The 23,472-nt window shown below is 29.0% G+C and overlaps 3 protein-coding genes across 7 annotated transcripts; 2 read left to right on the top strand and 1 right to left on the bottom strand.

Moving 5' to 3' along the window:
• Nucleotides 1-1,229: 1,229 nt before the first annotated feature.
• LOC113849940 (cytochrome c oxidase assembly protein COX11, mitochondrial) lies at nucleotides 1,230-5,036 on the top strand. 3 transcript variants are annotated; one of them, XM_027480203.1, is made up of 10 exons: nucleotides 1,230-1,372; nucleotides 1,459-1,529; nucleotides 2,018-2,140; nucleotides 2,422-2,486; nucleotides 2,571-2,782; nucleotides 2,884-2,936; nucleotides 3,462-3,534; nucleotides 4,004-4,108; nucleotides 4,399-4,479; nucleotides 4,555-5,036. In XM_027480203.1, exons 2-10 carry the CDS (start codon nucleotides 1,504-1,506, stop codon nucleotides 4,654-4,656), a joined length of 840 nt encoding a protein of 279 aa, XP_027336004.1. In that variant the 5' UTR covers nucleotides 1,230-1,372; nucleotides 1,459-1,503; the 3' UTR covers nucleotides 4,657-5,036. The 3 variants fall into 3 exon arrangements, with proteins under 3 accessions (XP_027336004.1, XP_027336002.1, XP_027336003.1); XM_027480201.1 differs by having other exon boundaries at nucleotides 2,422-2,782; XM_027480202.1 differs by lacking the exon at nucleotides 1,459-1,529 and having other exon boundaries at nucleotides 2,422-2,782.
• A 5,412-nt stretch (nucleotides 5,037-10,448) lies between these two features.
• LOC113850479 (protein TPX2) lies at nucleotides 10,449-13,090 on the top strand. 3 transcript variants are annotated; one of them, XM_027481040.1, is made up of 7 exons: nucleotides 10,449-10,487; nucleotides 10,609-10,668; nucleotides 11,977-12,033; nucleotides 12,180-12,278; nucleotides 12,363-12,422; nucleotides 12,524-12,618; nucleotides 12,874-13,090. In XM_027481040.1, the coding sequence occupies exons 1-7, from the start codon at nucleotides 10,455-10,457 to the stop codon at nucleotides 12,965-12,967; spliced, it is 498 nt and encodes a 165-aa protein (XP_027336841.1). In that variant the 5' UTR covers nucleotides 10,449-10,454; the 3' UTR covers nucleotides 12,968-13,090. The 3 variants fall into 3 exon arrangements, with proteins under 3 accessions (XP_027336841.1, XP_027336843.1, XP_027336842.1); XM_027481042.1 differs by having other exon boundaries at nucleotides 12,860-13,002; XM_027481041.1 differs by lacking the exon at nucleotides 10,609-10,668 and having other exon boundaries at nucleotides 10,453-10,487.
• A 2,437-nt stretch (nucleotides 13,091-15,527) lies between these two features.
• On the bottom strand, nucleotides 15,528-17,470 carry LOC113849077. The gene is made up of 5 exons (XM_027478676.1): nucleotides 17,345-17,470; nucleotides 17,063-17,184; nucleotides 16,892-16,964; nucleotides 16,481-16,615; nucleotides 15,528-16,095 (listed from the first exon to the last, which is right to left on the bottom strand). Exons 1-5 carry the CDS (start codon nucleotides 17,385-17,387, stop codon nucleotides 15,836-15,838), a joined length of 633 nt encoding a protein of 210 aa, XP_027334477.1. The 5' UTR covers nucleotides 17,388-17,470; the 3' UTR covers nucleotides 15,528-15,835.
• Nucleotides 17,471-23,472: the final 6,002 nt, after the last annotated feature.

Raw genomic sequence — 23,472 nt, 5'->3', positions numbered from 1 at the left:
GGGTTGAGAACGAATAGAATTGAGAAAAAGGTAGTGCGAAGAATAAGCAAAATATTAGGAAAAAGGAAAGCAACGAGAGGGAAAAAAATTCAATAAAAAAAGATTTGAAGGAAAATGTTGAAAAGGATATTCAAAGATGATAAATTAAGTTTCAATAATATATTAAAAGCTTAAATATTTATTATAAAGAGGAAAACAAAAAAAATAGAAAGACAAAAGGCTTAAATATATTTTAAATTATCAAAATATTATAATATTTTTAGTCTTTCAATGTTAAAAGTTGTATTCTGATTTTTCCCCCCCATACTTTTTTTTTGGTTAGTTTTTTATTTCTCAAGTGCCATTTTTTCTTATTCAATTGACCGAATTAAAAATCACATGCTTTTTTTTTCCTATTAAATATTATAAATTTTCTACTCTTAAGAGAGATGTAAGTACTTAATGGATAAAAGGTTAATAAGTTAATAAAAGACTATAGTATCTAACTCAACTTAACTAACAGATAATTAGTTTAGTGATGTATGTTTAAGCTAAGGCGTCAAATTTGAATTTTAAATGGGTAAAAAAATTCACTGAGAGAGTTAGCACCACTATACTATAAATGTTTCTGACTTGTATAAAATTATCTTTTATGAATGATACTTAATGATTAAAAAAGAATATTTAACTAGCAAGTTTTTAAATCTCTTCTCGATTTAAAAACATTTAATGTATAGTTTTAAAAAATGGTGGTTTGCAAAGGTTTATAAAATTTACTTTTTTTTGTTATTCCAATTTCCAAAAATTAAAAACATATTAACTTATGGAGTTGGGAAGAAATTTTTAAAGAGGAAGGGAGTGAAATGCAATTTTTTATTTTAAAATTAATAAAATTAAATAATATTTATGAATATTAAATAATTAATATGTTATGTTCGTATTAACTTATCATTTATATATTTATTTAATGTGTTTGTATATATATATTGTCATCTTCTTTCATTTAAAGTTTTCCTTTCCAAACAATAATAAAATATGAAAAAGCATATTTTGGCTTATATTTTATTTATGGTAAGTAAATCATCTTTAAGATTTTTTTTTAAGATAAGTTAACCTAAAATGTTTGTGAAATATTAAATTGTTTTAATTTTATTTAAATAAAGTGAAGGAATATTCAATCCAAATTTTCTGTTTTTTTTTCATGTGAACGATTATACATATATTTGAACGAAAAAAAAAAACTCTCCTAACCCAATTAAAGTGAAGAAGATAAGTTTATTGAATCTTTAGGACGCCAAAGTGTGGAGCTTCGAATTCGCAGCAGCAACCGTGATTGGTGATTTGTGTTGAGAAAGCGTCCCCCCCCCCCTCTTAATCAACTTCAACAATTTCGGTGAAACACTCTCTCTTTCATTTTACCACGTTTTTCCAATTTTTATCTTCTATCTTGATGCTTGATTTGGTTGGTGAAATATGTAGATTGTCTTCACACATCATTTGGCGTTTGTGGGATTATGGCTTCCAATGGAATCATTTTATGATGTACTCAGGTTGTTCGATGAAATGCCTCACTTAAATGATAGTATTGAATGGCTCTGGTTATTATCGTTATTATTATAATTATTCAATGTTAAGAAACAAGAATGGTTGGTTGGTTTTCTATGGCCACAAGTGTATGTGATGAAAGCTTCATTCTCAGTTAGTTTATATTGGGAAGTTTTTTTAATAGAGCTACTATTTTAGGAAAAAAATTCTATAAAATTTCTACTTGATGTTGGCACGGAGTACTGTTTCAGAGCATTAAGGTTCCATTTTGTGTTTGTGCGTATTGATTAATGTTGTCACGTTTTTATTCTTTTCCTAGTTCCTATTTCCATTGAAAATTATTCATTCAATGTATTTTGGTGCTTGTTCAAACTTCACATATAAATTTATTTTCAAAAATACTTATTTTCCTCTGTTATCAATTTTGTAGCACTTGAACATTTCTAAACACTGCTTCACAGAGTTTATTCTTATTTTCTTTTCTTGCGGACAGCACTGAATGTCCTGTTATTGTTGGGAAATTGGTCTTGCTAAACATGATATTGTCAAGGTTTAGTAGGAGAGCTCATCTGTCGCCATACCTTAGGGCCTTGCAGAAGGACTTTCTTGAATCCAGGTAACTTGTTGCTGCATTCATTCTTAAGCTTTTGTTTTTTAGTCTTAGTAGGTTATTGATGAATTCTCTTATAGGGAATGCTCTGAAACATATTTGTGATAAAATGATTGTAATTATACTTTACCACTTGAGCAGAGATTTTGTGATTCCTTCTAATCATAGAGGTAGACATATGTGCAGAGATACCCTTTCTGTAGTCTGGCTTTGAAAGAATATCTGAAAGAAATTTGCTTCAAATTTAATGAGTTTTATTTGTAGATAATTTTTTTTTTTTGATTCAGGTGTCTATCTATTATTCCTGAAGGATCAAGTTTCAAGTTCATTAATCCTAATACCAGCTTCCAGCGTAATTTCTCTTGTAATATATGGTTATCAAAGTTTAAGCAAGAATTGAGTTTAAAATCCTTCCATCCGTGTTACCTCTCTTCAGCTTTTGCATCACAGTATGTTGGTAAGTCATGTTCCACGCCTGGTTTTCGACACTTCTCATCTCATGCATCCAAAGAACGGAAATCACGAAAGATGCTTTTATACTTGACGGGCTTGGTTTTTGCAATGGTTGGAAGCACATATGCTGCAGTTCCCCTTTACAGGAGATTCTGCCAAGCAACTGGCTATGGGGGAACTGTTAACCGGCGTGAGGTGTGTTTGAGTTTGTTTTCAGTGGTTTTTCATGTTCTCATCCACTGGATTGGAAATTTTACTTGTTTTATCTGTTGATAAAAATTTTCAAATTTTTTCAGACTGTTGAAGAAAAGATTGCTCGACATGATAGCAATAAAACTGTCACCACAAGGTGTTATATTTTCTTATTAGATGTTACCTTTTAAGTTTTTAACATTAGTTGTGATAGGATTATTATTTTGTTTTTCAGGTTGATGACTGTATGTTTATTTGCAATAGATGTTCAATTCCCCAGTATTTGAAAAAAATAACTTCCCTGATCTCAGTTTGGTGATTCAAATTCTTTGGGCTTGTTTGTATTCCTTCATTTGTACTGAGCATTTGTATAAAGTAGTCTTGATTAAAAAAACTAAGGGAGATTAACCTTAAAACATAGTCTTTTTTGTTTGTTTATTATGCACTTGGATAGGATTTTACTTCATAAAACTTACCTATTCTGAACCTTCAAGGATATTTTTCTTATCAACAGTAGGACCTTACTTTTGGGCTGTCGTGTGGCTATTAAGTAGTGATTCAGTAAGAGTATGTTTACAGGGTAGTGTTTGATAAATCTCATTGAGGATGTCGTGTTTTGGAAGCTAGTTTTTTTTTTTTGCAGTTGTTATGGGTTGATGAGTTTCCTTTTTTATTTTTGCAGGGAAATTGTGGTGCAGTTCAATGCTGATATTGCTGATGGGATGCCATGGAAGTTTGTTCCTACACAGAGAGAGGTTTTTCTTTACTTAACATCCTGCACTTTACAACAAATATGGCACATTTATTTATAAACATACATGTGAAATTATTATTTAAGACAATTTTTAATTTTATTTCCTGGATCCATTAATGCTATTTATATTAGTCCATGGTAATGTAGCATGGCGACTCAAAGAGAACTACTAAAAGCCATGTTAATGTATGAGCTTCTGTTTAAAAAGTGTGGTCGTAATGGTTTTAATTTTTGGGGGAGCTGATGGTATTTTTCAAATCTAAATCTAGTTGCATCACTTGCATGCTAGTTTATGCTGCACATTTGACTGTGCATTTGAGCCCTTCTGCTGGCTTGCAAATGTTTCATATGTCATTACAAATGCTGGATTTTGTAGTATTGTACGCATCCCCTGGCACCCAGGGGGAAAATGAGAAAGAAAAAGTAAAAGCTGTAATGTATGATCATTCGTTTATTCTACCATCTACCAGGTTAGGGTGAAGCCTGGGGAAAGTGCCCTCGCATTTTATACTGCTGAAAACAAAAGTTCTACTCCAATAATAGGTGTTTCTACATATAACGTCACTCCTATGAAGGTAATGACTACTGATGAATACTCCTTTCTGTTGTATAACAAAGGTTGTCAATGACACTACAAACCTGAGACTGTTGAAAGTATATCCTATACAAAATCAATTTATTTAAAACCTTTCCTTCTGGCTAAGAATTTAATATCTCTTTGTGCCTGCCTGTCGCAAGGCTTTCAAGATCTGTTTTCTGCTTAACAAAGAGCTGGCTTTGAAGCATATTTTTTATTTCTTCCCTATTGTCCCCTCCCTACTACCCAAAATATTCAAAAATCCAAATTATAAATATTCTTTTACAGGCTGCAGTGTACTTCAATAAAATACAATGCTTCTGCTTTGAGGAGCAGCGACTTCTTCCTGGGGAGCAGATTGACATGCCTGTAAGTGGTTTCAAACTGAATTCCGGTATGGGCATAACGCATGTTCATCTAAATAGTATGTTTCTTGTACTGTAGGTATTCTTTTATATAGACCCGGAATTTGAGACAGATCCTAGAATGGATGGTATCAATAACATAATATTATCATACACCTTCTTCAAGGTTTCTGAGGAATAAGACCAACTTGAATGTTCACATGAGATTCAAATAACAAGCTCCCATCAATTTGAAAGGCAGTGATGCATGGCACATCCATGAAGCTCAAGTTGTGGTTACTTATGGTGGCTGACATAAAGGACTAAAATTCATTTTCTAATTTGTTTCACACACATATAAAGACATGGTTGCCTCTTCGATATGTTTGCCAAGTTCTTGAATATTTTCAGTTGAACCATTAGAAAATCCTTGTGATCGGGTTTTGAAGGTTCCAGGCACTATGACATGACATTTTGAATTATGCTGCTTTTCCAAGGTTTCTAAGTTGTTAATGCCGCAGAGATTTGATTCACCTCTTGAAATTTGCAATTTTGATGAATTATTTAGCTTTTAAGATTTATTGAAAGTCGTACTAACAAAAGATCATTCATAAGATTTGTACCCATGGTGTTTTTTTCAATACTATTTTGATTTTTTTTCTTTCAATTCTATCAAAATTTTGGTTATATGTTTTTTAATACAAAGTAAGTTAATTTAAATACATAAAATATCTGCTTTAAGCTCTACTCCTTTAACTGATATCATTTCTTTTAAAAGATTTATTTTAATCCATGAAAATATTCCATTTTAGTTTATCCTTCTAAGTTGAAATTCTCGAATTCGGCGTGACAAAAAATCGGTGCCCACAAATATTCGATCTGCGACATTCTAACTTTGATGGGAAAAAGAAAAACAAGATTTGATTGAGTTTGGAGTAAGGATTAGATTTTCATCAATATGCAAATAATGGAGTGAGCTTGGGAATGTAGATATCCAACCTCAAATCCGAATTCAAATCGTTTGGTAATAATTAAATTATAAAGTTGAGTTGTTTATCAAAAAAGTAAATTTTTAACTTTATTTTACCCGTTTAAATAAAAAATGTGTTTGGTTTTTAATACTTTCTTAATCGTTTTTAATCATCTTTATAAATTATTTGATTTAAAAATATGCAATTGGAAAAGAAAAAAAAAAGGTGAGATGGGGGCATGCTTTTTTTTTTCTAATCTTGATTAAGGACAAGATTGAGTATCAAATTTTAATCCTCAAGTTAGACACGGATATAGGGAGGTTGGCTTAGGGGCCAGGGTGGCGATACGCAATACCCACCCTTACCCACCCATATTATCATCTATATCTCAAAGTTGATTTATTAAAGTTTGACAACTTTATATAATTCTTGAAATTTCGATTATTTTATTTTATCCATCAATATAGTTTTCAAAATATTCATTTTTATTATTTAAATGGAGAAAATAAAATATAAAAATTTTCAATTTTAAAGTATCAAATGAATAAAATTAATCTATATAAAAAACAAAGTGATATTGAGTATGTTTATAGAAGCTGAACTTTAATTTTATTCTATTTTTCATAATTTTAAAATATAGAATTTTTTTCATATACTGCTAGTTTCGTGGTTCAATGCCTGATTATTCTCTTTCTTTCATGAGTTAATTACTACCTATCCATTTTGGAAATGACTACTTTTTTTTATTAATCTTTTTTTATCATAATAATTACAAAACAATTAGTGATAACAAAATCATTATACGATAATAATAATAATATAACAATAATAGTGATGACTATAAAATAGTAATACAGTCTACTTATGTAATATATAATAAAAGAATAAATAAAATTTTACAATTAATACATCTTTATAAACAAGTTTAGTGACATTTGCGTGTCACAGCAAAACAATAATATTATGTAATTTTTAATAATAAAAGTAAATAAATCTTTTAAATACATTTTCAAGTTTATTATTGAATCACTATCTATTTTAGTTTTTAAAAATAAAGGCATAAGTGTCTTTAATTCTTGATTTTATAAATTTTTTACTACAATTTCAACTCTAAAAAAGTCACTTATCTTAGTCTAATTTAATGTAAAATGACCTTAAAAAAAATTAAAAGATTTTTTTTATAAAATTAGAATTAAGAGTGGAGTTTACTCAATTATTATGTTGTTTAACTATTAATTTTCATTCTTCATATTATATGACACAACCTGTGAGAAACCAACAAGCCGAAGATGTATTGTAATGTACAAGAAAACCCTAAGTGCTGATTCTCATTAATTAATGAAAAGAGGAATGGAATTGCTGACTGAAACTGTGATACTAAGAGTGTTAGTTGAGACTTTGTGGTCATGTTCAGTTAAAATGGTGTCATTTCCAATGTCAAATTGAAAAGAGAGAGGTGCATTAATTTGTTAAAGTCTTGTTGAAGGCTTTATCATGGGATAGATACCCCACAAGCTTCAAGTGCAAGCATTATGTGGTGCCTTATAGTAGGTTGATTTTCGATTCACAACCTAACGAATTGGATGACATTTTGCTTACCCTTCACAATGCCTAAATCAATTCGGCACTGTGTCTTTGGCTTAACGGCTTCAAGAAGAAACATTTGAAAACTTGCTATGAACAACCTTTTGCCCATTCTTTTTTTGGCTTTCTTAAATGTCTTTCTCTTCCAATGGAAATGAAAATGACTCAGTCCAACTGTGCCAGAGCAATCAGATAAACCTTCAACTTCAAATGTAAAGAAGGAATGTAAGCACTGTACATGCGAAAAAAATATTATAATCGGTTTTTTTTTATATATAAATTTAGTATAATTAATTTTATAATAAATACTTGTGGTAAAATGATTATTTTAAAAATTTCTTATATTCAGATAAGACATTTTAAAAATAAGTTAATAAAAAATAGCTTTATTTGATTGATAAAATAAAATAACTTTTCGAATGTAAATAAAATATAATTTATGAATATTAATAAATCTCCATTTGGTTGCAAAACTGAAAAGTTACTAATTAGCTTTGCTCGCTTGATCCATTAGTTTAGATATTATAAATCTGTATAGCAAAAAAAAAAAGATATTATAAATCTATACTATTGGCATAATCTATAGATTATATACATTATTTTTCTATACAAAATTGTCTTTTACAAATTTATCCTCCATATTTTCAAGAATATACTCATATATTTGAGTACCATTCACCAATAACATTGTAGAGTATAGTGAATAAATATAATTAAAGGATAATTTGGTTAGTATAACAAATTTAATGTTTACCGTTGGTGTGTCACTGAAAGTGTCCATTTATACAAAAGTTCAAGATGTCTTAAACAAAAATTATATTAATAAGGACAAATCTAACGAATAACATCTTATATATATATATAAATTTTATTTTCGGTGATGCGTAACTGTGTAGTATTCGAAAAAAGAAATAGAAATACAAAACTTAGATTCGGGACAAAGCATTATAAAGCATAACTGGATTTGAAAAGACTGGCAATGCAATTTCTGAATGTTGATCCATGATGGGTGTTGTACCGAATGAAAGATTATTGATTCGGAATTTTGGAGAATAAAAACATTAATTATAAAAAATAGAGCACATGGATTGACACATTGTTCATTGAATCTGAATAAGACGAGGATTAACTAATTTTGATTAAGAAGAAATAGAGTGTAACTCAAGTTATCTGTACGTTAAATAACCAGCGACAACATAATACTGCAGAATGTAACATTAATTTTCAACAAATATAAATAATGAACTATTGTCTCCTTGTCACTTTAAAGCATCTGATTAGTTTTCTACTTTCGAAGTACAAATTCTTGTTAATCAGTGCATTTAATAACTTGTCTATAAGTAGGAATTTCTCTTAGCATAACTTATCATTCTTTAAACTTCAAAAATGGCAACTGCAATTATAATAGATGAAACAATAAGAAAAAATCATTTGAAAACCATAATGTTGTCAATGCTCCCCCCCCCCCCCCCCCAAGACTCCTTTTATGTGTGATTACAACGTGCAGACTAATTTACGAAACTCAAATGATGTTTAGATTAAAAATCAACAAATGCTACTACGAATTTTTCTGTAACTACCATGAATTTTAGGATGAAAAAAGTTTCTCGTTTAATGTGTTTCATAATACAAGTTTATTTAAGAGTTTATAATTTTTTTCCCGTTAAACTAATAGAATTATTTGGTGAACAAAAAATAATAAAACTTATAATATTTGAATTTTAGCTTATAAAATTTTACTCCAACTAAGATTTAACTTATTACAAGTTAGTTTCTTTTTTTGTTTTTTGTTTTTTTCTTTAATCTTTTAAATAATTTATACCCACATAAAATAACTTTAACATTTTTTATAGTCATTTAACTTATCTCAGTTAATTACCAAATAACTCAATTAAGTAATTAAAAGTTATAAATATTTAGCTAGATTATCAAGTATAAGCTTTCAGTTATTTTTATCAAACAAAGCCTTACTGTAAGACTCCGATTAATGAACAAACATGATTTATCAGAAATAAATAAATAAATGTTAGATAGAGGTTTCATTTATTCCGCCCCTTATAAGCTTTCTTGAAAAATAGTTGATGATAGTATTAAGGATGAAATGACAAAGCACTGATGTGAAGCTGAGCCAGTGCTTGGATTACTATAGACTAAAAAGGATGGCATAGGAGTGTGTCTTTGGTTGGTTTGACGGCTTCAACAAGAAACATTTGAAAGCGGGCTATTAACAACCTTTTGGTCATCACGTTTTACTCTTCTCTTGCTACGTTAATGAAAGTGACTCAAAGCAAGGTGCTGGAATCAATCAAATATTTTTTCTTAATTAAAATGTGTTATATTCAAATGTAAACAAGGGGTTGGAATCGAAGGGGAAGAAACGTAGGAAATGCACCTCCAACGAGAACATGGATACATATATTGTAGATACTATGAATTAGAGTAAGAGTTACTTTTATCTTGTTTTGGGCCGTAGCTTTTATTCACCATTGCGTATGAGGGTGAGATGTAGATTAATTCTAGTAACTAATTCAGTATCATTAGATATGTGAGTAAGCCTTGATCAATTAAATACAACTTCTGTAAATTGAAATATTCCACTTTATAAACATGTGTCAACCAATCAATGATGCTTACATTGTGGTAAAAACTTTGGATCTGAACTTGTGAAGAAAATGCAAGACATTTCACAGGATAAGGAAAATCAGAGATTATACATTTAATAATTATAGTTGAACTTAATAGAACTTATAACAAAAAACATATAATACATTCATATTTTCCTTTCTCTCATTTTCTATTTTGGGGCAATGAGGGGTGTTGAGGCCACTTTTTCCATTCACACTGAAATCCACATACTAAAATGAAAATTCAATTCAAATGGCATTCCCTTTGGTGCCCGACCAAAGCAGAAATTGATTTTTTCTTGCTTTACTTAAAAGTTGACTATGCTATGTACTATGTTTTGTGAACTATTGTCTTACATCCTTTAAACAAGTAAATTTTCTCTGTCCAAAATACTATTCAACTCCCGCAATTTAATATTGAATAAACGAACGTTAACTTCACTCAATTAATTAAAGTGACACTAACAACTATAATAAGTAGACGAATTTCCAATTAACTAACAGCCACATCAGTGTTCTCCAATGATTAAATTCGACACGCTAGTAAACTTAGTATTAATTATGTGAACCAGGGATTAGCCCCCACTTAAGCCAAGTGGAAATTTGAAGGAACATAGTAGGGTTTGACAAATATATGAATGAGAGGGAGGTTTAATCAGAAAGTTTGGTACAAGAAAGCATGCAAATCCTAGAGCATGTTGGTGATGTAGCAACAAAAAAGAAAATTTTTAGACAGTTACCAACCTCCAAACTTCATCTTTTCCCACTCTTTATATAGTCTCCTCAACTCAATAACGGCTACACACTCATCCCACTTAAACATGGAGAAAGCAAGCACTAAATCTGCTTTGAAGGTTGGGGTGCTTAAATTTTTTATTTTTATGTTGTTTTGCTATGTTCCCTCTTAGCAGTAGAATAACATGTCCTAACAGTTTCACTTCTTTTGCATTTTCCTTAATTTTCCAATGGCAAAAGTTTGTGAAGAACACTTCACAGTCTGCAGCTCAATGGAGCAGTACTAATTCTAGAGTAATGGTGAGATGCTTAGATTTTTCTACCCTCTCTCTCTCTCTCTCACACACACACATGCCTTAAACAGACACTCCTTGATTCATGGTCACATTTAGTTGCCCCATAAAAACTGAACTTTCATGGAAGGTTTGAGGTTTAAAATTTACATTCTATCATTGTAGGACAAAGAGAAGACATTGAATATACTTCTTCTCTTACACTTGTTTAGTTGTTTTTTTCCTGTTCACCTTAAGGTTAAAAGTTATGAAACAACTAAATCACTTCTTAACTACAGTGAAAGAGAAGAGACTAGTGAACTGCGGTATTTAAGCAACACCTCTTGCATACTTGACTAGATGGGATATAACCCTTTTTTTCTTTTCGTTTTCTGAGAAACATTCCTATGTATATGGATGCAGCAAGTTGGCTTACCACCTTGTGTCATTGTTATTAAGCTAACACACACACACATATGAAATGGTAAGTTACACAAAATCAGTTTTAGATATTCATGCAAGGCTTAATGATGGCTTTTGTCAAAAGTATGAATATCCCATTTCACCTTTTCTACATCATCATTAAAGTTGTCTTAACTACCCCATCCACCCAACAAGTTTATCCATGCACCTTTCTACTTGCTAGCTTTTCTTGAATTCAAAATTAAATAAATCACATATATCTCGAAAAAATATTGAAAAAGTATGAATGGTATAATCAATGAGAGCTTTTCCGAATAAAAAAAGTAGAGACCATCATTGGCTCTAAGTGAATTATCCACCTAGCTAAAGATGTTAAAAGCATAGCCCTTCAAGACTCATATTTTCTAAATTCATATTTATCGTTTATTTTTGTTTCTCCATTTAACCCTTTCTTTATGTTTCGGTTTACTTCTATAAATAAAAAAGGAAATTTCTCTTTTTCGCCTAGTTTTAAAAAATCGGAGTGTATTAGTATGTCTAACTTTAGAGACTTATTATAGGCATATGCACGCATTGTACAGGGTTTTTATGCTTACTTTTTCACTAGAATATTTCTCCAAATTGTTTGGACACATTGGACCACCATTCTTTTTCACTGGGATTAGGTGCATGAACCATGCGGTCCCGTTCCATTTCATAGATCAAGTGCATCATCACACAATGGGCCCCATAATTATCATGAGAGTACTTTGTCTCTTGCTAATAATAGTAATTTATGATTATTATGCTTTTTACTCTTCCCCCTTATTCTTGTCCATTATTCTCTTCATGATTAGTTTTTTAAAAACTCTTCTAGCTTGTTATCCATGAATCATGATTGCCACCTAAATAGACATAATTGGATGTTTAACAGACAAAAGATATACTCAAAGACAGCAAGTTCTTCGACAAGACAAAAGTGAGTAACATGGTACAATTTATACTAATTAGTATATTTAAAAAAACATTAAAAATCCGTAAACATGAATTATGCTCATTCGATCGTGAATCTAAACATACTATTAGTATATAAATTTCTTCTTTCAATTTTGGTGAGTGATTGTTGTCTCTCTCTAGGCTTCAAGAAGGTCTCCACCCAAAGAAAATACCAAACCACAAGAATTCAAACTGCACACCCAAGAAAGAGCTGTCAAACGTGCAATGTTCAACTATGCTGTAAGATAATGTGCACCATCAGTGATGAAGTTAACAATTGGCTTTCTATGATTACTGAATGTAGTTTTGCATCTATGCACTCAGGTGACAACAAAATTCTATATCATGGAGCTGCAAAAGAAACAAGAGGAGAAGCTGCAAAAGGTAAGAACTCAATAATGATAATATAGATTGTAATTATGAGAATGATGGTAACATTTGAGAAAACATCAATTTATTAAATTAATCAATCCAATCTGGAGCAGATGATTGAAGAGGAAGAAATTCGTTTGCTAAGGAAGGAAATGGTTCCAAGAGCTCAATTGATGCCTTATTTTGATAAGCCATTCTGCCCACAAAGGTAAAGGAGGATATATAGAAATTAAAGAAACAAGAAATAAATAAGTAGTTATATGTGGAAATTTAGAGAAGGAAAATGTTGCCACGTAGGATTGGAATTAATATACCACTAAATAACATTTTTTTTCTTGAAATTTATTACTTTGAAATGGAATAAGAAGAGCTCATCTATCTAGAAATGAAGAATAACGACTTATGAATAGTAGTAATAATAACGAGAAATTTGGAGAACTACATTTTAGAATTTGACTTGCAGATCAAGCAGGACAGTTCCAAGAGAATCATGCCTCCACATGATGAGTAGCAAGTGCTGGAGTTGCACTGTTGGAAGTGAAATCTACATTAAGTAGAAGCTTTCGCACGGTTGTGGGAAGGAGCATGGAAAATGTACTATTCTTGTATTTCATGCATGTTGTACACTAGCCATAGAGAAAAACTTAGAGTTTTGTACCATACCATGCGACAACTAGCTCCTTGATTAGCCAAGGAGATGTTTTGACGTTCTTTGTCACAAAATAAAGATCAATCATGTTTTTGGTTGTGTCCTTCGATCTTGGGAATTGCCATACCAAGCCTTGTACCAATTGGAAAAGAACAGAATAGAATTATCAATTTTACTGTTAGCGTATTTGTTCTTTAAGGATATTATTCAATTCCTCATTGGTATCTGTCAAGTGACTAATTTGGAACTATAACAAGATCAGGTCTAAGATTAATTATAGCCTACTTTGTTGAATAGATGGATTTTATTCATGTCACTGGAAAATTTGTAAAATTTGTAAGTCGTATTAATTAATATTAATTTGCTCAAAATGAGTTCTTTATGACATTGTAAAACTAAACCACTACATTGTACTTTTTATATTTGCTGAAAAGATTTCCTGAAAAGTCAACAAATTATTATAAGTGATAGTAATTGGGTTTAACTTAATTTGAATAAACAAAAAAATATTTTATATAATTACTTTAAATTTTATTTATATTATTATATATACGTATCTTACAAAATGTCCACAAAACTGTTAAAATGACATTTTTCAATGCAATTATATGACTTTGGCTTAATGTGATCAGGTAACAAAACGTAGGCTTTAATTATTACCTTGTACTTGAGAAAGACAAAAACTAAAAACATTTTCAAAAAATTATTACAAGTGAGTCAACCTAAGGTATCAGCAGTTTAAGAATTAGCAAGACAAGTTATTACCAAATATGATAAGCATATAGGTGGAACCAAAACATTTTAAGTGGGAGTGCTAAATAAATATTTATGTTTCTAATGTGTACTCAAGAGCAAGTACTAAAAAGTAATAAATATAGCATATTAAATGTTTTAAATTACAATAAAAGAAATATAAATTCAATATTTTTTTATGATGTTAAGATAATACAGATATATTCTCATTTTCGATAAAAAATTTCTTTCCTTGAACATATGTTAGAAGAACCAAGTAAATATACACTTACCCACATTAATTTGTTTGACATTTATGAGATATCCTTTTAAAAACTTGCTTACATAGAATAAATGATTTAGCCAAAATTTGGTTGCCTTTGGAAGTATATATGGGTCTAAACAACAAATATTTTTCACTATTTTTAGTTATTTTTTATTTCTTTATCTTTTATCTCTTTCTTCTCTGCTCCTCATCTAAATAGAATACTAGCAAGAACAAGAAGAGTTTATTGTCGAAAGTATGGATGGGCTAAATTAATCGATACGAAAGTTTTTTTGTGGAAAGATAAGTCAGTACAAGATTATTGGGCCGGACATGGTATGGTATGAGCCTATTGGAATGATCCAAGTATTTTCATCTCTTGTTGTCTGTATAAGGCAACGAATGAGCCCTTCCCAACAGTATCCACTGTATATATACTTTTATTATAATAATATTTTTTCTTTTTATCTTATTTTTATAATACTAGTCATTTATTATATATTTTTCTTCTTTTTACCTTGTAGGCTACAAAATGGATGTATGCCTAGTTGCCTAGCCTCTGCTTTGGTACTGTTATCTCAGCACTCATACCACAAAGCCCCACATTTTTTCTGTATCGTTTCATTTTTCCACAAAGCGAAAGGATTCATCAATGTTAAGGAACAGAGAGAAAAATTTGCATTAGTTATGTTTCATCCAAATAGATGCAGAAATTTTATGAAAATAGACTAAAATAAATATGTTGATTGTTTCTTGTTGTCGAGTTGAACCATATTTGCTCGCTTTTTCCATGCTTATACTACAGGGAAATATTTAAAAAAATATATTTTTTGAATTTTAGAACCTATTTACTAAAACTTAAATTAATATATCTTGCACAGTTTTAATTAGTGAAAGTTATCTCATAGTATTGGTAATGAAAATGTTATAATTTATTCTATTAACTTTATGATCGGCGTCATCTAGCACGTTCCATCATCGATTTTAATTACATTATGGCAAAATAAGGTAAATTGTGCATTTATATAGATTATGAGACAAATTACACTAAACAAAAGTTTGAGATAACTTATACACTAAAAATGTTCATATCATAACGTTAGGTTTGAACCAAAAAATTATGAACATACAGGGTGGTCCATATAAAATATTTATGAAAATGGCATTTTAAAATTTAAATGATTAAATTAATGTTAATCGTAGACTAATTATTCAATCCAGATCAAACCGGTCTGTCCAATTGCTAGTCAATTATTTTATGGATAATTTAAATTTGGCTTAATAATTTATAACATTTATCACTGATTATTAGCTATTGTACATTCGATTGGACTAATAACCAACTCGTCCGTGACCTAATCCATTGGCTGTTTGATACTTTATCTAACTCTAAAAATCAAAATATGCAGCCAATGATATGAAATACCCTATTCAATATTGCTATAAACATCTAATCATTCACTGTTCTATCATCAAAATATATCACCATTCAAAATTTCAAATTTATACAGCAATAAACACCTTCTTTCCTCAGTGCATTTTTGCATATTTGGTATGAACTATCAAGCCATCACTAGGAGTATAACACAAAACCCAAAGACAATATTATACATGGATAATACTATTTCTACTTCATATTCTCATAATACTTTATCATTAAAAAAAAATTTCATCTCTATCTTACATTACCTGTCTTATCTCACACTTCTCTCTCCTTGTTGTAAAATTTGCTGAGATTATGAGGTGGAAATTCATAATGTACTGAGCTTTCTCTTGAATTCAACCCTTGGTCCTGATAATGGTAATGGAGCCTCTACCCTGGGTATGAATCCTAGTAAGGGCTGTCACTGCTTTACCTGAAATGCCAAAACCACGGTTTGAAATGCATGAACGAGTGACATTGTTTTCCACAGGGTGTGGAATTCGCTTTGATGGACTCGTAAGCATTTGGTGATTTATATCTTTGAGGGTTGTTTCCCCTTCAACTCCTCCAGGCTTCACCAACTCAAATGGATGAGCTATTTTCTTCCGATGACTCCCTAGAAATAAAAACACCATATGAAATATGAAAAGGAACATAAGGACACTTGACTGAACCATTACTTTGAAAACAAAAGAATACAAAATGTTAAAATGAATTTAATGCACAAGTCATAACTAATAGTGTTAAAATGAATATAAATTTATAACTATTTAAATGTAAATCAAAACTTGTTAAGTGTAAGTCTGAATTTACATTTAAATGATTATAAATTTACGTTTATTTCAATACTATTAGTAATAATTTTGACATTAAATTCTTGTTTATATGATTTTTTAACATATTTTTAAACAGACACTAATACAGGTTGTGGAATAACAAGAAAGAGGCATGAAATGTTAAATCAAGGAAAACATCTCATGTGTTATATAAGAATGTGGTACTTAAAACTAAAGCATCATTTTCATCTGACTCTTTAGATGCACAGTTCCTCTGAGCAGAATCAAGCTTGGCTGCAGCAGCTGCATGTGTACCATTTTGTGACGATGATAGGTTCCTAGTGCTGAAATTTTTACGGTCTGAAAAGCAATAATTTGTAGTGTCAGAGGTGGGTATGTTTCAATTACTATCACCGCTACCAAATTTAGTAACAAGGTTATAGGCCAAAAAATTGATGTTTTAGGCTGGTCATTTATTGCAAATTCTAAACCCCTTTTTTTGGCCATAGAATCTGTAGCGAAACAACAGTCTAGGGAAAAAAGCATAGGAGTAGAGAAGGAAAATTGGACTAAAATAATAACCATAAACAAATAAACATCAAATCAAGTAGCATTGAAAATGATACCAGAACATACCATGAAGGATTTCTGATGTTGTGGAAGAAAATGTTGGAAATAGATCTTCCTGATCAACCAAATATTGGCTTTTCTGTAATTAATTAAATATCATATCAAATTCCACAATATTTTGAGACAATAAAACTTGTTACTTACAAATGAGCAAAAGTAGAGAGCATGAAACCATACACAGTTAACCCTTTGATCTTGAGAGTAGGAGGGTAAGTTGTGTTGCTTGCACCAAATACCCCAGCCAGCTATAGCATCTTCAAGGTACCCAGTAGATGTGTCAGATGCAAACCAGGACTCTACTGCATCAACAACATATATACAAGCATAATAATCAAATTATGATCACAATTTAAACGAGTAGAACTAGTTGTGGCAGCTAGTAGCTATCTTTAGAAACCACTGAAGCCAAGAAAAATAAATTGAAAATAAAATGGCAACTTATAAGGATAGCATATATACCAAGAGTCAGATCTGAATGAGTGACTCCAATGTCCAATTCCATGGAGGCAAGGGAATGAAAACACAAGCTATTGAGGGTGGTGTGACTCCACAGCAAGGTCCTCTTGTATGATGGTAGTAGAACTTTCATATATGTGAACAAAAAGACTACTGTGTTTTCACTTTACATTATTGTAATGGGCCCCTTATAAACTCTGAAAATACCCACCTACCTAACCATACATTAGTCAATGCAAATCCAAATAATAAATGGGGCACATTAATTCAAGTGTTGATTTTGCATTGTGTCTAGAAGTTGATGAAATTTGTGGTCTGATTATATAGAGGAAAGTCTTTAATCACTCAAAAATTAAGACAAGCTTTTTGGACACCTCCGAATTATGCACTTTTTCTATGGTGGATGATAGAACATTAGCAATAATGCGACATCATATAAAGATTAAAAGGTAATGTGTCTATAAGAAAATACTAAAAGGTAACTTGATCTCAAGGCTTCTTTGAAAACACGGTTCTTTAATTCTTAGCTCACGGCTCAGTATTGACTACGGAAAGGGATGAAGAAGCCTAAAGAGAGATGTGGGTTCTTTTCCATTTTACTTTTTACCCTCTTTGATAATTTTTTAATAATTAATAATTAGAGATGTTATTTTACATAAACAAGTTAGGTCATACAAAACTGGATTACATTATAATTGTACAAAGTTGAATTAACCATTGTAAAAAAGTTGAATTAGTTATACTTTTAAAGCTAGAAAATGTTAGCAAAGTGGACAATAGAAGGCTATTCTCAAAGAAGATTCAAAGCATCACTGTCTGCTTTTCTAATTCGCTATATATCTTTTTCTTTGGTATACATTTTCAAGGCGTATGACAATGCTCTTTTCTTTATTGGTTTACTTCTTTTTCTTTATTATAGTTTTCCTTTTATTCCTGTTCTCTGTAAGACAAGGAGGACAAATGATGCTACCGAATACTTTGGCTTTGGTAGCTTCTCATAATTCAGCCTTATTTTTTTTTCTTTTACCTTTATTTATCTACCCCTTTTTTATTGCCTTTATTTTTATTAAATAAAGTTTATTTCTTTTATCTTTATTATTTATTCCTTTATACTTTTCTTCTATAATTTTGTTTCCTTTACCTTCTATATTTATCCCTTTGTTCTTATTAAATAATTTAAGTTGGTAAGGTAGGTGGTTATATTACTAACTACTACAAGAGTAGAAAAAGTGGTTGATTTGCAGTAATATATTTTCATATGGGAATGTGAGGAAGGGAAACTAAGATGAACAGAAGAAAGAAAGAGTAGATGAGGAAATAAATATCAATTTGAAACATAGACTTAGTAGACATTGCAAAAAGAAACAAAGAATCCTCCATTTATTATTTCCATATCCTGAAATGTCATTTGGAAATTAATACAAAATCATATGATCCAACCCAACGTTAGAAGGGCAACAACACAAGCAAATTTACTATGGTCTGTAGATACTGTAAAGAGATTCCTTTCTCTATGCAATTTTTTCTTTCTCAGCACTCTTTAATTTTAATTTATTTATAATATGCATGAATGTAGTCTAAGATTATGTGATTCAGTCATTCAGTTATTGTTATGTGTTAATTTTTAAAAAATACATATATATTTTTTTTTTACTAATTAAAACTACCATAATCTTTGACCATAAATTTTTTTTTCTAACTCATTTCTCATTTAATTCTTAAGAATTTTAATATTCTATTTTTACTCACCTTATGGTTAATATCATTTGAGACTTTAATTATTTTAAAAAATTATTTATAGTAGACTTTAACTAAAATTTTAACTATCAAGCTTAGTCTTAGTTCTTCATTGTGTATTTTATAATCTAGTTTTATTATTTAATAATTTTGATTTTAGTTTTTTTTGTTTCAATTAATATACAATATTATTTTTATTTTTAAAATTAATGTTACTTAGTTCTCATATTTATTTTGGACTTAATATATCTTTGGTCAATAAGACTTTAATAACTCTGCAGTACTCTTTCCCTTCTATGAGGAAACTAATGTTGTGTATCTTTGACCAATCATAACAACGTCCCATTTAAAATTTTTAATAACTTGAATATCGAAGCTCGTTTGTAGTCCACTAATTATTATGATATTTTCATTTTGCATGAGTTTAACTATATAATATTAATATAAACTTCATGTGAAACTTTCTTGTTTTTAGGCATAAATAAATTCAAGCAGCATGAATAAATTAAACAAGGTATTTTGGAAACATGCATTTAGAATATGCCATATTATAAGAGAAAATGAAAAGTTTTGAAGATATGATTCTTGATTTGAGTGTATTGATCTCTAAAAATTAAAAAACAAGAATAAGATATTCCCTTTATTTTTCTTCAAATTAAGATGGGTAAGAGACAATTAAATAAAGATAATCGTAATATCTTCTAAGATATAAATTCATAAAAAAAACTGAAGTAATTATCCTTTCCTTAAAAAGTTAGAATGGTTAATTCATATCATTATATAAAAAGTTATTATAGTTTTATTAATTATAAATTTATTTTATTACATAGTAAAGAATTCAAATAAATTTATACGTAATTTTTAATGTGTGTGTCTGTGTATATATATATATATATATATATATATATATATATATATATATATATATATATATATATTGATTACAAAATAAATAATCCAGAACATGTTAACATACTATTCAACTAATATTTTATAAATCAATAAAAAATTTACATTTTTGAAAACAAAATTTAACAATTATTTTCTTAAATGGCAATATTTTTCATCCAATTAAAATACACCCTTTTTATTGATTTTGTCAAGAATAAAATGACATATCACAATGTCAAATTAACGCAAAAGACTGTCAATCTGGTGTGGCATCAATGTCAACGATCAACAGTAATATTACGCGCCTTGTTTCGAATAGTGAACTTATTTTAAAAATATTTAAATAAATTTATTTTTATTTTTAACATTAAGAGATTAATAGATGTTACATTTTAATTCATATTAATAGAAATAAAATTTTCAGTGGTAATGAACAATTATAAGTGAAATTTCTAAAAGTGTATTTCTTTTCTTTTTTCATTTTTAATGCTCTCAATAACTAATTTTGATAATCATATAAACAATATCTAAATTCAATAATAAAATAATATTTTAAATATTTATATTACAAAATTTAAGTTTTACTGAAAATTTTTATTTTTATTTTTATTTATTATAATTTCAAATTTATTATATAATTTCAAGATTTATTGTCGATAATGTTAAGAGCTTAAAAGAGAAAAAAATAATCTAATATAATATAGTAATTTTTTGTTAATAAAGAATAATACAATTTTTTGTCAACATTTTTTATATGTACCAAAACAAAAAAGACCACATATGTCCAGCGAACCAAACTGGCCCGTGTTCAAAAGTCTCATGGGCTCCATAAAGCTTATTAGCTATGAATAGTCAATTTTTTCAAGCCCACATCTGAAGCTGCTTAACAACACAAAAACTTGGGATTATTTTCTCATGCTTTTTAGTTGCGCTCATACAATTTTTTTGTAAAATAAATTAATTTTTTTAATATATATATATATATATATATATACTCTTTCCTGTCCTTTTTATAAAAAATAAAATAAAATATTTTTTTTGTCCTTATTATAAAAAATAAATAATAAATTCAAAATACATTAATTATTAAATTTTTTTATACTTTTCTTTTATTAGTATCATTAAATATATAAATTATTAACTATATCATTTAATATCATAAATACTTTTAAAATAAAATTTATATTTACATAAAATATAATAGAATTAATTACTTTCCTTAATCTTAATAATTTAGTTTTTTGTTTCTTATAAAAAAATCGAGAAAAAAATATATATATATATATATTTTACTTTTTAATATGGACTTATTTATAAAAATCATAACTTATAATTCTAATTTTTAATAGTAAATTACAACCGATTAATCTTTGTCATTTATGATATAAGTTATATATTCAATGGTAATTTATTGACCCATTTTAAAGTAGTTCAGGCTAAAACTCACCCTTTAAAATGACAATGTAATTAAATCGAATTTTATATAAAGTTTTTAAAGTTTGTTTATCCTCAATTTTCTAAATTCTAAGATAAAACTAGTATAATTTTAGTCATCATTTTTCTTTCTATATTTTACCTATTTAAAAAAATCGTGGCCCTATTAATCAATAGTTTTTTTTTTCATCATTCCTCAATATTTTGTCCTATGACCAATAATCACCGTCTACAGCTTTGATTCATCAATGCAAGTTTTTGTACAATTGAATATATTTTTTTACTCACTACTTTGATATTTTCTAAGTGAAAATGTCAGTTCATAAATTTGCGAATCTCACCCAATCTAATCAAAAGTAATTATAAAAAGAAGGGGTTAATTACGAATATCCACTCTAAACTGAAAACTTATGAATTACGTTCAACCAATTAAAAAATAAATAAATTGTCTAATTTTATCGTCTTGGTTTCGTTAAATCTCATCATGAACTTTTACAAAGAATGGTAAACTTAGTCAACATCTATGAATAGAAACTCAACAATGTCACGAAGAGATAATTTGAGATTGCAATAAACTAAGGCGCAGTATAATAATACTTTTTTAGATAAAAAAAAATGAAGAGAGATTAATAAAAACAATAGAAAAGTAAATTTTAAATATACTTATAATCTATTACAACTCCTTACATTTTCTAAAAACAAATTTATCATTTTCAAGAAAATAAAATGTTGTAGTTTGAAGATGTTAGGACGAAGTGCTCGTAATAAATTGCGTTTGATGGATATCATAAAAGTTCATGGATTTGTATTGAAATGTCAAGCCCATCCAAAATTATATCTGGATTAGTGAAAATTAAGTTTATCCATCAAATTATTAAGTTGGGTTAGATGAGTCAAATATTTGACAAATTCACATCTCTATTTGTCAAGGTGTTGTCATCTGTGAACTTCTCATCTCTTTATATTCTTTTAAACAGGGTTAGGTAGAGTTTAAGCAGAGGGATTGAAATATCTGCATTAATAAAGAGTCATATTTAAAAAATGATATAGTAATAATTTTAGTGTTCATACTTATGTCCAGTGAATATGATCATACTCATACTTGACTCTTTTTTATTTATTTAATGAAATAAAATTGTTTCAACAAGTAATATTTAGTAGTAGTAAAATATTGCATCTCATGGTGGTTGGAGCAAAATAATTAAAGATGCAAGGTAGGAGTGAGTTAGAGTCCTCTGTATGTTTTCTCTCTGAGAATGACAGTGTTTGAGTAAAAGAATGGGAACCAAAACTCCCAAAGGTTGGCTCCACCAATGCAAACCTTTTGGAGTTGTTGAAGTGGTAAGAGCACAGCACAATGATGTCAATCTTGAAAATTTAGTTTCTTCACTCTTCCAATCGCATTTATCAAACCGATCATTTGTCTCATTATTATTATTATAATGTTTGAAAACACAAGTTTCTTGCATATCAATTCTCAAAGCACTGTTTCTGCAACGTCTCTTTGAGCAAATGTTGCGTTTGTCAATTTCCAACGTTGAAGCTTTCCTCTCTCTTCCATCACCTCCCAACGTTGAATTCACATGTTTGGCAATAAAAATAAATTTATTACTAATCAATATTTTAAAGATATTAATTAAAAACGCATCTATAACATTTTTAATTCTTTAATTAGTATTATAAGAGTATTAATTAGCATTTTTCAACAAATTTATTAAAGTAATGGGAAAATCAACCCCAACCCCCTTCCAAATAAAAGTAAAAAGCAATAAAAGAAATCCTTTTCATGTACGCATCCTTGTATTAAAAAGGCAAAAAGAAGAAATATTTTTTTGTTCTCCCTTTATTCCTTTCTATTTGGGAAAGTGCAAGCCATACCAATGCTGTAGAAAAAGCTATCAATGGAGTAAAACATTAACATATGATCTGCTCATTAAAATGAAATATCAACCTGCCCATGCCTAAAACAGTGTTTAAAGGTGTATTTTGAGTCATAATTTTGAGTCTTTATGTATAGGAAAAAAAATATTGGAGAATTAATCTTACTATACTATAGGTGTATTGAACTC

The sequence above is a fragment of the Abrus precatorius genome, unplaced genomic scaffold, assembly GCF_003935025.1.
Source record: "Abrus precatorius isolate BTA unplaced genomic scaffold, Abrus_2018 Scaffold9, whole genome shotgun sequence".
Classification (NCBI taxonomy): Eukaryota; Viridiplantae; Streptophyta; class Magnoliopsida; order Fabales; family Fabaceae; genus Abrus; species Abrus precatorius.
Note: the sequence above shows the minus strand (reverse complement) of the source record. Positions and strands in the feature narration are given on the sequence as shown.

Excerpts from the sequence above, each read along its gene's own strand:
- LOC113849940 (XM_027480201.1), top strand. The coding sequence starts at position 1,504 with ATGGAATCATTTTATGATGTACTCAG. Across the intron at positions 1,530-2,017 it reads TCATTTTATGATGTACTCAG|CACTGAATGTCCTGTTATTG; the intron begins GTTGTTCGATGA and ends TCTTGCGGACAG. Across the intron at positions 3,535-4,003 it reads TTGTTCCTACACAGAGAGAG|GTTAGGGTGAAGCCTGGGGA; the intron begins GTTTTTCTTTAC and ends ACCATCTACCAG.
- LOC113849077 (XM_027478676.1), bottom strand. The coding sequence starts at position 17,387 with ATGGAATTGGACATTGGAGTCACTCATTCAGATCTGACTCTTG. Across the intron at positions 17,185-17,344 it reads TCATTCAGATCTGACTCTTG|TAGAGTCCTGGTTTGCATCT; the intron begins GTATATATGCTA and ends TTGTTGATGCAG. Across the intron at positions 16,096-16,480 it reads AAATGATGCTTTAGTTTTAA|GGAGTCATCGGAAGAAAATA; the intron begins GTACCACATTCT and ends TTTTATTTCTAG.
- LOC113850479 (XM_027481040.1), top strand. The coding sequence starts at position 10,455 with ATGGAGAAAGCAAGCACTAAATCTGCTTTGAAG. Across the intron at positions 10,669-11,976 it reads GTACTAATTCTAGAGTAATG|ACAAAAGATATACTCAAAGA; the intron begins GTGAGATGCTTA and ends GATGTTTAACAG. Across the intron at positions 12,619-12,873 it reads AAGCCATTCTGCCCACAAAG|ATCAAGCAGGACAGTTCCAA; the intron begins GTAAAGGAGGAT and ends TTTGACTTGCAG.